Here is a 15,328-nt window from a genome sequence, read left to right as displayed (position 1 = left end):
TCCACCTCCAGAGAAAGCTGATGAACTCTGAGTGGAAATTAAAACAACTTTTTTTTAAAACTTTCTTCCTTCTTTTAAGGTGTGTTTTCTTTTGCAACATGGATAATATGGAACTGTTTTGCATGACCACATCTATTAAAGAAAAAAACCCACAAGTTCATAGGCTCCAGGTTACAGATCTTTCCCTTAAAATGATTTGCATAAATTATGTCATTTGGTCCTCACAAGCAGGTAATGGAATCAGTATTTAGAACTTTCAAGGAAAATGAGTCAGAGGTGAGGAAAGAGTGCAAACCAGACATGGGCAAAGGGACAGAGATGGGAAATGGAGTATCGTGTACAGGGAATAGCAGAATGACCAGTTTCATGGGAATGTAAAGTGGCTGAAGGGGAGTCCTGTATTAATAAGCCTGGAAAGGTCACCTGAAGCTAGACTGTGGAGGGCTTTGGATGCCAAACAGAAGTCCCCCCGCCACCTCCCCTCTTATCCTAGAGGCAATGGGAAGCAGGAGAGTCAAGCCCTGTGCTTCAGGAATACTGTTTTCACAGCAGAAGGGAGAGACTTGAGGCACGGAGCCTCAGTTAGGAGACAATTGCAAGGGTCAAGGTGATGAGGTCGTGGTATGGATGGGTGGAGAGAAGAGAATGGATGCCAGAGACATCCTGTGGGAATAAGATCCACAGACTTTGGAACCTGATGTGATTATTGGAGGTGAGTGAGGGTGAGGAATCTGGGATGAGTTGCCTGGAAGGCATGCTAGTACTCTCCACAGGAAGTCTGGAAGAGGAGACAGGTTGGAGGGGAAGATAGTAAGTTTTGATTTGGATATGCTGAGTTTGAGCTGCCCAATGGGACATTCATTTGGAAATTTACCATAGGCAGCTGGTGGTGGGGTCCTGGAGCTCAAGAAAGAGACTAGGGCTAAATATATCGATAGGGATTTGTTGTTTGTCCTTCGTTTTCAAAGAGGACCATGACATCAGAGTAATGTCATAAATTGCAGTGAACTAGATTTAAGTGAGGGAGGACTGTGCAAGGTCACCAACCTCACTCTCTCCTCCAGAGCCTTCTAAGTCCAGTGGCAAAATGCATATCAGGATGACTGGAGATGGCCCTGGATATTTAAGGCAATTGGGGTTGGGTGACTTGCTCACAGCTAGAAAGTGTCTGAGGATGGATTTGAACTTAGGACCTCCTGACCCCAGGCTGGCTCTCTATTCACTGTACCACCTGCTTGTGCTCCTCCCCCCAATTAAGTTCTAAATCCTGTGAACCTATTGGAGGCTTAGCTGACAGTGACTGTCCATCAGCCGTCACAAGGCCACTATGTTACCCTTCTGAGTTGCCAAGAACATGCAGCAACTAGGGAGACTTCAGAGCTGGTGAGAAGGCTGTTCACTGCCAGGGGCAGCCCTGCCCAGGGTGTTTCTGAGAAGCAGTGGTTCTCACAGTGTGGTTTAGGGATGCTTGGGGTCCCCTAACACTACTTGGGAGAATCTGTAAGGTCAAAGCTATTTTCAGAATACAGAGACATTTAAATTTCTAATACAGTAAAAATCCACACAACCCACATAATAAAAACTCTTTGTGGGAGGGGGGTGAGGGGAAGCGCCGGTCCTCCTTCAATTTATTCAGAGAATACCGGGATCCTGAGACCAAAAAATATGAGAATCACTCCCATAAAAGGTGCTGGGAAATAGGAGCCTGGAGTTGTCTTCCTTCCTGGCCATCAGGGAAAGATTGTGTATTATGGTGACCTGTGTATGTGTCACAGTGAGAGACAGCTATGCCACAGGGAAGAGGGACCAGGATGGCCAGGGTTTGGTTCCTGCTTCTGTCACTTCCCACCTGTGTGACTCTGGGTAAGTCATCAACTGAATCCCTCAGTGCTTTGGGTGCCTCTAAGATGCTCAGTTTCAGAGAGGGTGCTGACTAGCATGGGTAGAGAACGTTTTCTCATTTGGAATTCCTTTGTTCAGTCCAATGAAATCAGAGGTCTAGTACTTATTCTCTTACTGAAATAATTAAGGCTGATATCTAAATAGCATCTTAAGGTTTTCAAAGTATATCATATGTGTGTATGTATGTATGTGTATGCATGTATACATATACACATACGTATACATATACACATATGTATACATATATAAATTTCATTTTATCCTCATTCCCATTGTACAGATGAGAAAACCAAGCATGAAGACACGAACTGTTTTATCTAATCTTTATTTCTATCCTTGTCCCTAATAGGTGCACACAGCAGGTATTTAATAAATGTTTAATGAATAAACTCTCATCCACATCCTGCATCTAAATTGTATTCTGGGCTGTCAACCCTGTGCTTGACTACCTCCACACCATTTTTACATAGTTCCCCTCTACTTGCAATCCCTGGCCCACCCCAATCATTCCTACCAACAGAAATTCTTCAAAGGACAGCCCGGACAAATATACCTTCCCCTCATGATAATCTCCTTTGGTCTCCCCATTCAGAAGGGATGAATATGGTTTAGTAGCAAGGACACAGGGCTTGGCCTCAATAAGCAGGGCTTAAAGTGATGGGATCAGTATCTCCTTTTGTAAAATGAGAACCTAGAAGGTCTCAGTCAGTGCTAACAGTCTGATTCCCTTGTGATCTTTCCTCAATATGAATTTCTATAGCATTTACATGTATCTTTATGGTGCTTATCATAAATGGCCAAGTATTAAAGTTGTTTGTAAACATGGGTCAGGTAGGTGGTCGGGTGGATAGGGTGTTGGGCCTAGAGTCAGGAAAACCTAAGTTGAAATCCTGCCTCAGATGCTTGCTAGCTCTGAGACCCTGGGCAAGTTGCTTAACCCTGTTTGCCTCAGTTCCTCATCTGTAAAATGAACTGGAGAAGGAAATGGCAAAGCACTCCAGTATCTGCCAAGAAAACCCCAGTTGGGGTCATAAAGAGTCAGACACAACTGAACCACAACAATAAAAAAATCCAACAAATCTGCCTCATCTCCCCTACTGGCAAATGGTTCTTAGTAAATTCTTATTGATTGACAGTTAGATCAGAAGTTTCCACCATTCAGATTCTCACCTTACACATAGCTTGTGTTCAAGAATAACCCCTTGTATCCAAAGTCTTCCTACCCATTATTTCATTCAGAACTGTGTTTTCAAAATGAATATTATTGCTATACATCAGTTTGGGGGATATATATATATATATACATATATATATATATATATAACATACCAGTAAAGGATTGACCATGAATCTCCCTAACTTCTCATTGTCTCAGGCCTCAGGGTAGAGTGAGCAAGGAGAGAGAGCTTTAGCATGACAGTTAGTGCAAGCAAGAGAAAAGCTCCCAAAGATGTGGTCTCAAGGAGACCCAAGAGAGCTCAGAAGACCTATGCTGTCCTAAGAGGGAGAGCCAAGAGAGGTCATGGTGTCTACCAAGGATTTTTATCAATTTTCCGATGAGGCAGGTCACTAAGCTAATTGGTTAGCATCATTCAATTCCATTGGTTGACATGATTTGAGGGTGGTCTAAATGGAAATGAACTCTCACTGAAGCTGTTCAAGGTAAAATCCATTATCTAGGTATGGTTTGATCCCATCAGTCCTTCACTGAGCTAGACAAAAGAGTCGGTCTCCATTTCTTTTGTTCCCTTGAGTTTGCCCCTAATAAAGTTTGCTGAAGTTTCTCAAGAACTGGAGTGGAGGAGGAGGGAGGGGGCAGAGAAAGTACTGAGAAACTCATCTCTGGGTCCCCCAAGAAATCCATTATCAATAATTATTTTCACACAGTCCTCATAATCTCCATATTTTACTCCTATTTTAGAAAAGAGAAAACTGAGGTTTAGAGTGGCTTACTCAGTACCCAAACCAGGACTTGAACCCAGATCTCTTGACTTAGGACACCAATCATACTGCTTCTTGAATGGCTGGGTGTGAGATTGGATGAGCTCCGTGTTCAGCCCAGGTTTGATCATGGATCCACTCACTCTGTGTCATTATTGCTTCCCCATTGGTTCCCCAGGCACAGTCTACCTACTTCTCTCCAGGAGTGCATCTCAACCTGTCCACCAGCATTCCTGAGTATGTGTACTATACTAATGCCCAATGTTCTTCCCCTCCCCCACTTTTGCTTTGTATTTTCTTATTTGCTACCTGTAATTTCGTCCCTAAGTAGACCCTTGAGGGCTGGGACCTATTTTCCTGTTCTCATCTTTGTATACCTAGTGCCAGCAGAGTGGCCATCACCTAAAACTGATATATACTTTTGAATGAAAATGAAAGAATATGTGACTGGAGTTATAGAAAGACGAGTCTAGCAGATCCAGGGAGTGAAGGAGAAAGACCCAGTTTGGGGAATCGTAGATGATTTGGATCTAGGGGCAGGACTCCAGAAGTCAGGGACAGCCAATCTCAGAGGTAACTGCAGACAGGAAGTCATCAGTATTGGTTGTTAGGGGAACAGGAGTGAGTTTGGGTTTGGAGGGTAGTTTATCTGATGAATTAGACATTTCCTTATCTGTTAAATGGAATAGAACCACTCCTGGCCTGGTAAAGCACCCAGGGTTGTTAGAGACCAATGGCAGAGTTCAGAAGTAAGGGACTGTGAAAGCAAGAAAGATCTCTATCTGATGCTTTGGACCAGCAGCATCTAGTGATAACTATTTGTCCCAGAGTTTGGCTCCCTTGTTTTTAGAGGAAATCAAACTCAGCCTCTGCTGGGTTTTAGATCTTGTGGGAAACTGAGTCCTTGTGCCTGCCACCCTATTCCTGAGGAGGCTGCGGGAGAATTGTTTCCTTCATTTTTGACAAGAGGATTCTAACAGTGCTAGTGAGTATTTTGAGGTGTCCCTGGAAAGCAGAGATTGATATTCCCAGGGTTAAACAGGGCAGGAGCCTGCCCCTCTTGGTCCTTGAGTGGTTGTGGGGAGGAGGAAGCAGAGGTTTTAGTGCCGGGACACTGTCCCATAGCTGGCCTTTGGGGTTGCTCAGACAGCTCTGGGAAGGCCCCCACTGACCCCACTGCCAATATTCCCCAAAGCCCAGGAAACAGGTTTCCTTGGCTTGGTTCTTCTCATCTTCATGTCCCTCACTCTGCCTTGGAGGTTCTTGTTCTGAACTCCTGTGTTCCCAGTTCTTTGGGGGGTGGGGGAAGGACCAGAGCTGGGATATGCTCATCTCTTAGCACTTCTGTCATGCCATGTCAGTCAGGCTAGAGACTATCGCCTTTTTGTACCTTCTGGACTGAGCAGATTCTGGTCTGGGAGCCTCAAGGGCCCCAGGGATACCCCAACCTTAGCTGTCAGACTGGACATAAGAATTCCATTACAAAAGCCAACCTGAATTTTTCACTTTCTTTTTTTTTTTCCGGAGGGGGGGGGCAGGGCAATGAGAGTTAAGTGACTTGCCCAGGGTCACACAGCTAGTGTCAAGTGTCTGAGGCAGGATTTGAACTCAGGTCCTCCTGAATCCCGCACCAGTGCTTTTTCTACTGCGCCACCTAGCTGTCCCAATTTTTCACTTTCTTCACAGTTTGAGATCTGGGCAAGAGGAAAAAGGAGACCATGCTACACACCCCGACACCCACCCTCACCCCTACACAAGAATGAAAGCTGACACCTTCTCATGGGATCAGATATTCCCCCTCAAAGTGAGAACAAGTTGGTCCGTGTAGAGCACTTGGCACTAGATTCAGAGAATCTGGGATCAAATTAAGCCTCTAGTGCTTATTACTAGTAGGACTTTAGGCAAGTACTTGAAATTGGGAAGACCTAGGTTCAAATTCTGCCTCAGATACTTATCATCTGCATGGCCACTGGAATGTGACTTAAGCAATCTGTCATCATTTTTCAAAAATGAAGGGGTTACGGGGCAGCTAGGTGGCACAGTGGATAGAGCACCAGCCCTAGATTCAGGAGGACCTGAGTTCAAATCCGGCCTCAGACCCTTGACACTTACTAGTTGTGTGACCCTGGGCAAGTCACTTAACCCCAATTGCCTCAAAAAAAAAAATGAAGGGCTTAGATTTCAGTGCCTTTGAAGTTCCTTCCAGCTCTGAATCTTTGGCCTTCAGTTTCCTCATCTGTAAAATGAGAGGGGTGGCCCTTCGAAGTCTCTTCCAACTATAGATCTATGTCATCTTAGGGCTCCTCCATCCGACTCCCCCCTACACACACTCCAGGTGATTCCCGCAGTTTGTGTGTCTAGGGGCCAAGACTGAGAAAAGAGGAGCCAACTCAGGAGAGACAGCAGCCTGAGAAGTCCTCTTCTGGCAGCTGGGAGAAAGAGCAGTGGACTAACTCATGTCCTCCGGTTCTGCCCACTCCAGCTGGGCTCTCCCAGACTTCCCCTCCTCCCCCAAGCTCTCTTAGCCCCACTCCCAGAAAGCAAAAATCTTTTACCTTTCCTTCGACCAGGACGGGCAGGGGCAGCAGCAAGATTGGAAACAGGACACACATCAGATACTTCCGAAAAGCCCATAGGAACTGCCACAATTTTGCCATGGTGGTGGAGGGAGCTGGCCGGTGCTGAAAAGAGAAGACCGCCCGGCCCGGGAGGGATTATATAAAGCTGGTCAAGTGTTAACCATTGACCATGGCAAATCGGGTGTTGTTTTTGGAATCCCGAAGGTGAGAGAATTTATACGCTGGGCAGGCTCGTGGGAGTGAGGGAGGAGGAGACTGGGGAGGAGGTGGAGAGAAGGCGGAGTGACCAAGAAGACTTTGTAAAGAGAGGTGGAGAAAAAAAAAAGAGAAAGGAAGCTTTTATATTCTCTTAAGGAGATGAGGTGAGGGTTAGCTCCCGGCTTGATTGAAGTTGTTTTCCTTGGCTAAAGGAGGGCAAATAGGAACTTCCCATCTCTAACCCTTGAATACTGGCCCTCTGTTCAATTCAGCGCAACAGTCAATTATAAAGTCCCTACTTTGGCCTAGGCATTGGGGATGAGGGGAGGAGGGAAAGACAAAAAGCAAAATAATCCCTCTGCTCAAGGAGCTTGCATTCTCTCTAGGAAAGCCAATGCACATATATAATTAATGAATAAATACATACAACCATACATGGATGAATGAAGAAATCAAATACAGTAAAAAGAGTGTTCGCTCTGGAGTCAGAGATTGTTGTTCAGTCGTTTTTTCAGTGGCATCTGCCTCTTCACGACCCCGTTTGGGGTTTTCTTGACAGATACTGGAGTGCTTGCCATTTCCTTCTCCAGTTATTTGACAGATGAGGAAACTGAGGCAACCAGGATTAAGTGACTTGTCCAGGGTCAAACAGCTACTAAGTGCCTCAGGCCAGATTTGAACCCAGGAAGATGAGTCTTCCAGACTCCAGGCTATCTACTTTGACATCTAGATGCCCAGAGTCAGAGAAAGTGGGTTCAAATCCCCACTCAGATGTTGACTGCCTATTGACTTCTTATGATGACCTCTGTTTTCTCACTTGTTCCATGTCCTGAACATGGTTTAAGTTTGTAAAAGGAGCACAACAAGGCTGTGTGGTGTCACCTTATTTATTTAAGATATGCAGAGCATGTCATGAGAAGTGCCAGGCTAGATAAATAAAAAATTGGGGAATAAGCCATATTCTTTTTTTTTAGTGAGGCAATTGGGGTTAAGTGACTTGCTCCAGGGTCACACAGCTAGTAAGTGTTAAGTGTCTGAGGCCGGATTTGAACTCAGGTCCTCCTGACTCCAGGGCTGGTGCTCTATGCACTATGCCACCTAGCTGCCCCAATGAGCCATATTCTTATGGAATTAAGGTTGCTGGGAGAAACATCAACAATCCCAGATATGCCAAGAATACTATTTTGATGGCAGAAAGTGAAGAAGATGAGGGGCAGATAGGTGGCACAGTGGATAAAGCACTAGCCCTGGATTCAGGAGGACTTGAGTTCAAATCCGGCCTCAGACACTTGACAATTACTAGCTGTGTGACCCTGGGCAAGTCACATAACCCTCATTGCCCTGAAAAAAAAAAGTGAAGAAGAATTAAGAAGCCTCTTGAAGTGAGAGAAGAGAGTATAAAAGCTGGTTTGAAGCTCAACATACAAAAAAATATGATCTCAGCAACTCATCCATCACTTCCTGGCAAATAGAGCCAGAAGGGGGCAGCTCAGGGAAGGGGTAGCTAGGTAGCACGGTGGATAGAGCACCAGCCCTGGATTCAGGAGGACTTGAGTTCAAATTTGGCCTCAGACATTTGATACTTACTAGCTGTGTGACCCTGGGCAAGTCACTTAACCCTCATTGCCGCCCCATCCAAAAAAAAATTGAGGCAGAAGAAAAGGAAGCAATGTTGGGTTTTATATTCTTGGGCTCAAAGATGACTATAAATGGCAGCTGCAGCCATGAAATTAAAAGATGCTTGCTCCTTGGAAGAAAAGCTATGGCATAGGTGGACAGCATACTGAACAGAAGAGATCACCTTGCTGACAAAAGCCTGTAAAGTCAAAGCTTTGGTTTTTCCAGTAGCAATAAATGGCTGAATTTTGGACCATATGGAAAACCACAGGATGGATGCTTGTGAATTGTGCTGGAGAAGACTTAATTTTTTAAAAATTCATTTAAAAATTAAATTCAAAACAAGAAAAAAGAGGAACTTTTCCATGTACACAGCAGAACATAGAGGATTCAATATAAAACAATAAACAAATTTCCAATTTAAACTGTTTACTTTTTTTTTTGAAAAACAATGTAATAATAACTACTATACATTGTTTTCTTTTTTTTTTTTGGAGAGGCAATTGGGGTTAAGTGACTTGCCCCAGGGTCACACAACTAGGAAGTGTCAAGTGTCTGAGGCTGGATTTGAACTCAGGTCCTCCTGAATCCAGGGCTGGTGCTTTATCTGCTTTGCCACCTAGCTGCCCCTACTATACATTGTTTTCAAAGCTTCCCAGCCTTTCTGTGCTTATAGTTTTCTTTTGTTCTCTGCTGTGCACTATTTTTTCTCCTTCACTCCCCACCCTGTCCTAGAAAAAGCTACAATTAAAGGTGTGTGTGTGTGTGTGTACACACACACACACATATGTGTATATATACACACTATATATACACACACATACATATATAACATATGCACATTAGACCATGATATACATATTTCTATTTGTCAATTCTTAGTACCACATAGTTTTGGTTAACGCCTTCCTTCATAGGTCCAAGTCTTTCCATGTTTTTCTAAACCCAACCAACTCATCATTTCTTTTATCACAGTAGTATTCCATCAAAATCATAAAGCACAACTAGTTTAGCCCTAATTGAACTAATTTAGTCCTTGTTTATTGTTTATTGAAGGGCATCTATCATTTTAGTTAATCTTATACATGTAAGATGATGTCTCAAAGTTGTTTTAATTTGAATTTCTCTAATCAATAATCTCTCTTTACTAAGATCTGGTATGCTTTAATAAATGATTATTGCCCCCAAACTGGTGCTAAAGCTTCTAATTTATAAGTAACAAATATGTTAGAAACCCCAGCTAATTCTCCCCAAACTTGGGACAGAAATAAGGTGACCACATATAGTTTTACTTGCCACAGTTTGTATAAAGACTGTTTTATAATTATGTTCATGTAGTTCCTGGGTCCATTTTTGGCAGGTGTACTCTATGGTATAAAATACTATCTATAATGATTTTAAATGGTCTAAAACAATATTGAATAATATTCGTGACACGTAATGTAGTTTCTGTTGATCTCTTTTAGTTAAATCTATTTTAGCTTTAACTTTGTCTGAGATCATGATTTCCTTTTTCACCTTAGCTGAAGCATAATAAATTCTACTCCAGCCCTTTATTTTAAATGTGTATAGCTATTATTTTTTATTGTATTTCTTGTAAGGAACATGTTGTCAGATTCTGATTTTTAATTCATTCTGCTGTCCATTTCCATTTTATGGGTGAATTTATCCCATCCACATTCAAAGTTATAATAGCTAATTGTGCATTTTCCTCCATACTGTTTTTCCTCAGTCTTTATCCTTTTTGACCAATTCCTTATACTACTCACCCTTCTAAGAGTCCCTCCTTTATCCTTTCCCCCACCCTAATTCTTACACACCCCTTCTAAAATTTCCTTCCTTATCCTGTCCCCTGCCCCATTTCTTTATAAATTTAGAAGACTTCTGTGCCCTTCTAGATGTATATATTGTTCCCTCTTTAAATGAGTTGCAATGAGAGTAAGGTTCCATCAATGCCAGCCCTCCATCCCCATCTGTTTGTTTTGTATCAGTTGTTCCTTTTATGCCTCATTTGTATAAAATAATTGCTCTTTTTTTAACCTCCCCAATCATAATCAGCTCAGCCCAAGCCTTAAGAGCACTGATAATATTTTTGCATATAAGAAATAGTTTACATTGAGTCCCTTATAATTCATCCTTAATGTTTATTTTTCTTCTGGATTTTATATATTGAATTTACATTGAGTTTTGGTCTTTTTGTCACAAATACCTGAAAGTCTTTCAGCTTGTTAAATGTCCATTCCGCCCCCCCCCCCATTTGGGATTATACTCAACTTTGTTGAGTAAGTTATCTTTGGTCATAACCCCAGCTCTTTTGTTCTTTGAAATACAATGTTCCAAGACCTATGGTCTTTTAATGTAGAAGCTGTTAGGGTCTTGTGTTATCCTAACTATAGCTCTTCAGTATTTACATAATTTTTTCCCTTATTGTTTGCAATATTTTCTCTTTAACCTGGGATCTCTTTCAAGTGGTGATGGGTGGGTTTTTTTCTTTTTTCAACTTTATCCTCTTGTTCTAGAACTTTGGGCTAATTTTCCTTAATAATTTCTTGTAATATTGTATCAAGATTCTTTTTTTGATTGTAACTTTCAGGTCATTCAAGAATCCTTATATTGTCTCTCTTTGATCTGTTCTCCAGATCAGTTGTTTTTCTAATGAGATGTTTCATATTCTCTTCTATTTTTTTTCATTCTTTTGATTTTGTTTTATTACTTCTTGGTGTCTTATAATGTCAAAAGCTTTCCCTTGCCCAAATCTAGTTTTCAGGGAGTTATTTTCTTCCTTAAGTTTTTGGATCTCTTTTTCTAGCTGGTTGACTTTCTTTTCATAATTTTCTGGATTTTCTTGGATTGCTCTTATTTTTTCCCTAATTTTCCTTCTATCTCTCTTGTCTTATTTTTGAAGTCCCTTTTAAGTTCTTCCAAGAACTCTTTTTGGACCTGTGATCTTTTGACATTTCTCTTTAAAAAGGAGTGGCTTTCTTCTTATTTTTCTTTCACAACATGAATAATGTAGAAATATGTTTAATATGATTGTACTATAATCCAAAACACTTTCAAAGAACTTCATGATAGAAAATGTTTTCGACATCCAGAAAAAAGAACTGTGGATTGTGAATGCAGATTGAACCATACTGTTTCTTCTTTGTAGTTTTTTTTCCCTTCTTTTTTGAGGTTTTTCCCTTGTGCTCTGATTCTTCTTTCACAATATGACTAATTCAGAAATATGTTTAAAGTGATTGCACATATATAACCTGTATCAGATTGCTTTCTGTCTTGGGGAGGACGGAGGAGAGGGAGGGTAGGAGGAAAATTTGGAACTAAAAATCCTATGAAAACAAATGTTGAAAACTATCCTCATATGTAACTAGAAAATAATGAAATACTTTTATTTTTAAAAAGTAAATTGGATTGTAGTACAGTTTAAAAAATATGATTGTACTATATAATCTATATCAGATTACTTGCTGGCTTGGGGAATGGGGAAGAAAGAAAGGGAGGGAGAAAAATATGGAACTCAAAATCTTACAAAAATGAATGTTGAAAACTCTATTTACATGTAATTGGGAAAAATACTGTTAAGTGAAAAAGGAACTCTTTGAAAACCATTGAATTTTACTGGTTTGGGTGTATTGAATCCTACCTGGGGCCCCAAGGAAACCTGTTTCCAACTTCCCTGATTGCCCCTCCTTATAGTGAATATTTCCCCTAAATAAACATAATTTGCTCTTCTGATTTTACCTTACAGTTCGCTCTGTGTTTCCTTTTATCACATTTTGGAATTTGAAACCTCATTCAATCTTTATTAAAGTAAATTTGATTTTGTGCTGTTCCTGAAAAAAAAAAAAAGGAAAATGGGTGGCTTTTTTAGCTTTACTATCTTCCTCTGAATATGAACCCAGATCTTCTCTATCCCCATAATAACTGTCTATTATTGGGTTCTTTCTCCTTTGTTTACTCATTTTTATTTTTGTTTTGTTTTGTTTTATTTTTAGAAGTTTATTATTATAATAAGGTTCTAGTTTGAAGGTGTGAAGTGGTGCCCCAGGCCTCAGGTCCTTCTTATTTTTATTTTCTGAGCTCTGTCTGGGGCTCCAACCTTGTGTCATCCTCTCCAACCCTAAGGATGAGATGGATAGATAGTGTCATGGAAGCAATGAACATAAGCTTGGACAGATTTTGGGGAGATAGTGGAGGATAAAAGGGCCTGGTGTACTATGGTCTATGGGGCCACAAAGAGTCAGACACCACTGAACAACAAAAAATGAGGTGTTGGTACAGGTAATCTCCTGGGTCCTTCTAGCTCTTTTGCTTGTTTTATTGGGCCTTAATGCTTTGTCCTCAAGAGAAGTACAGTATTTGGGATATGGAAGAGATCAATAACAATATGAGACAATTTAAGCTAAGTGCCAAATTAAGGGACAGATCCAGAGCACTAAGGGAACTCTGGGAAGAAGGGACAGGAAATAATAATGATAGCTGTCATTTTTATAACTCTTGAAAAGCACTTTACATGTGTTATCTCATTTGTTCTTCACAACAACCCAGGGAGGCAGATACTAGTATTATTCCTATTTTAACAGTAGTGAGGAGTTAGGTGATGATAACCTTCCATCCAACAGGGAATTCCCCCGAGTCTCTATAAGAAATGAGAACTTCCTGTCCAACAAGGAATTTCCCAAAGTCTCTAGTGAAGCAAGTTAGAAATCAGGGATATATCACAGCCAGCTAGGTGGCACAGTGGATAGAGCACCGGCCCTGGAGTCAGGAGGACCTGAGTTCAAATCTGACCTCAGACACTTCACACTAGTTGTGTGACCTTGGGCAAGTCACTTAACCCTCACTGCCCTGTTAAAAAAAAAAAAAAGAAAAGAAATCAGGGATATATTAAGGAGCCAGTTTCCCCACCCACACCCCACCCCATCCCACATATCTATAGCTCTGTCTCCATATGTGTAGTGTCTGGCCAGAAGGGAGTATGAAACCACAGATGTCTCTCTTGAAAAAAAGAATGAAGAATATCATTCCTCTCAAAAGCTCTTATATCAACTCTTCTTCCAGGGACACTGAGTCTCGAGTCAACATTTTCTCTACCCATATGGGGCAGCAGCATGCAAAATTTCCCAGACTGGTCTGAAACTTGGATTATCCCTGTTTATCTCCAGCTAGGAACTCCTTTGGGTTTCCTCATTTCAAGATATTAATCAACCACCACCTGGGGTGACAGGGGGGAAGTAAGTGGTCACCAAGAGTTGAGCTGAGGTCTAGTGTTTTGAAACTGTAGGGCATCATGGAATGCTGAGAAAAGCCTCACTGCCAAAGGAGAGATAAAGGGTGTTTGGCATAGTGACTAGGACTGTCGATTTGGAATTGGAAAGAACTGGCTTCAGATTCTGTCTCATCTGCTTACTATCTGTGTGACCCTGGGCAAGTCACTTTAGTACTCTGTGACTCAGTTTCTTTATCTATAAAAGTAGGGGATTTAACATCAGTGGCTTCGGAGGTCCACCCCAAGTCAAAATCTAAGATCCTATGATATTTCTGAGTGATGTCTTTGATGGCAAAGCCTATGACTCTGAGATGACAATTGGGTCCAGCCACCCAACTTTTGTATGTGGAGTTGAGGTCTTGGGTTCAAATCCTTTGAAGGACCCTATTTACTATCTGAGTGACTGCTGCTGACAAGTCATGTAAACTCTATGGGCTTCAAGTCACTTCAGGTACAACTTTCTTTTAAAAACAAATGACATTTAAAAAAATTATTGCTATCTTTGGTTTTTATGTCACCTGGTTTCTGTATGTATTTCCTCCCAGTCTAGAAAGACATCCCTAAAGCAAAAATCAAATAGAAAATGAAAAAAAGGCAGGTAACCAGCTAGTATCATGTAGGGTTTTAAGGTTTGCAAAGCATGTTATATTTATTATTTCATTTGCTCCTCACAATGTCTCTGTGAGGTAGGTGTGATTATTTTCCCCCATTTTTACAGATGAGGAAATGGGACTGAAAGTGATTAAGCGACATGGCCTGGGGTCACACAGATAGAAAGAACCTGAGGTAGGATTTGAATTGAGGTCTTCCTGATTATAAATCTAGAGAAAGGGAAGGAAAGGAAGGAAGGAAAGAAGGAAGGAAGGAAGGGAGGAAGGAAGGAAGGAAGGAAGGAAGGAAGGAAGGAAGGAAGGAAGGAAGGAAGGAAGGAAGGAAGGAAGGAAGGAAGGAAGGAGAAAAAAGAAGGAAGAAAAGAAATAAATAGAAAGAAGGAAGGAAAGGAGGAAGAAAATAAGGGAAAGAAGGAAGGAAGAAAAAGTGAAGGAAGGAAAGAGAAAGAAGGAAGAAAGGAAAAAGAAAAAGAGGAAGAAATGAAGGAAGGAAAGAAAGGAAGAAGGAAGAAAAAAGAGAGAAAGAAAGAACCTTAGTAAAACAAATCTACACCTCAATTAAGTCTATAGTATTCCTCTTTTACAGTTCTCTACTTCTGCAAAGAAGGGAGAGTTATTCTTATACAGGCATATCTCAGAGATATTGTAGGATTGGTTCCAGACTGTTACAGTACAATGAATATCATAATAAAGCAAGTCACACTAATTTTTTAGTTTCCCAGTGCATATAAAAGTTATGTTTACACAATACGGTAGTCTATTGTGCAACAGTGTTAGTGTAACAAACAATGTCCATACTTTAATTAAAAATACCTTATTGCTAAAAACCACTAACCATCTTCTGAGCTTTCAGCAAGTTGTAATCTTTTTGTTGGTGGAGGGTTATGTCTCGATGTTGATAGCTGCTTGACATCAGTAGTGGTTGCTGAAGGTTGGGGCAGCTGTGGTAATTTCTTTCTTTCTTTCTTTCTTTCTTTTTGGGGGGTGAGGCAATTGGGGCTAAGTGACTTGCCCAGGGTCACACAGCTAGTAAGTGTCAAGTGTCTGAGGTCGGATTTGAACTAAGGTCCTCCTGAATCCAGGGTCAGTGCCTGGATTCACTGTGCCACCTAGCTGCCCCTATATAAGACTTTTAAGGTTGGCAAAGCACTTTACAAATGGGATCCCTTTTATCCTCGCAACAACCCTGTGAAAAAGTGCTGTTGTTATCC

At 41.3% G+C, this 15,328-nt stretch overlaps 1 protein-coding gene across 1 annotated transcript in view; it reads right to left on the bottom strand.

Annotated features, from left to right (window-relative positions):
- SLC13A2 (solute carrier family 13 member 2) overlaps window positions 1–6,500 on the bottom strand; it is a 40,257-nt gene extending 33,757 nt beyond the window's left edge. The window contains exon 1 of the mRNA XM_043962844.1: window positions 6,399–6,500. Within this exon, the coding sequence (XP_043818779.1) occupies window positions 6,399–6,500 (102 nt within the window). The remainder of the gene's footprint in view (window positions 1–6,398) is intronic.
- Between the last annotated feature and the right edge of the window lie 8,828 nt (window positions 6,501–15,328).

Source organism: Dromiciops gliroides, chromosome 4, assembly GCF_019393635.1.
Source record: "Dromiciops gliroides isolate mDroGli1 chromosome 4, mDroGli1.pri, whole genome shotgun sequence".
Taxonomy (NCBI): Eukaryota; Metazoa; Chordata; class Mammalia; order Microbiotheria; family Microbiotheriidae; genus Dromiciops; species Dromiciops gliroides.
The sequence above is the reverse complement of the archived record's forward strand: the minus strand, read 5'-3'. Positions and strand labels throughout refer to the sequence as shown.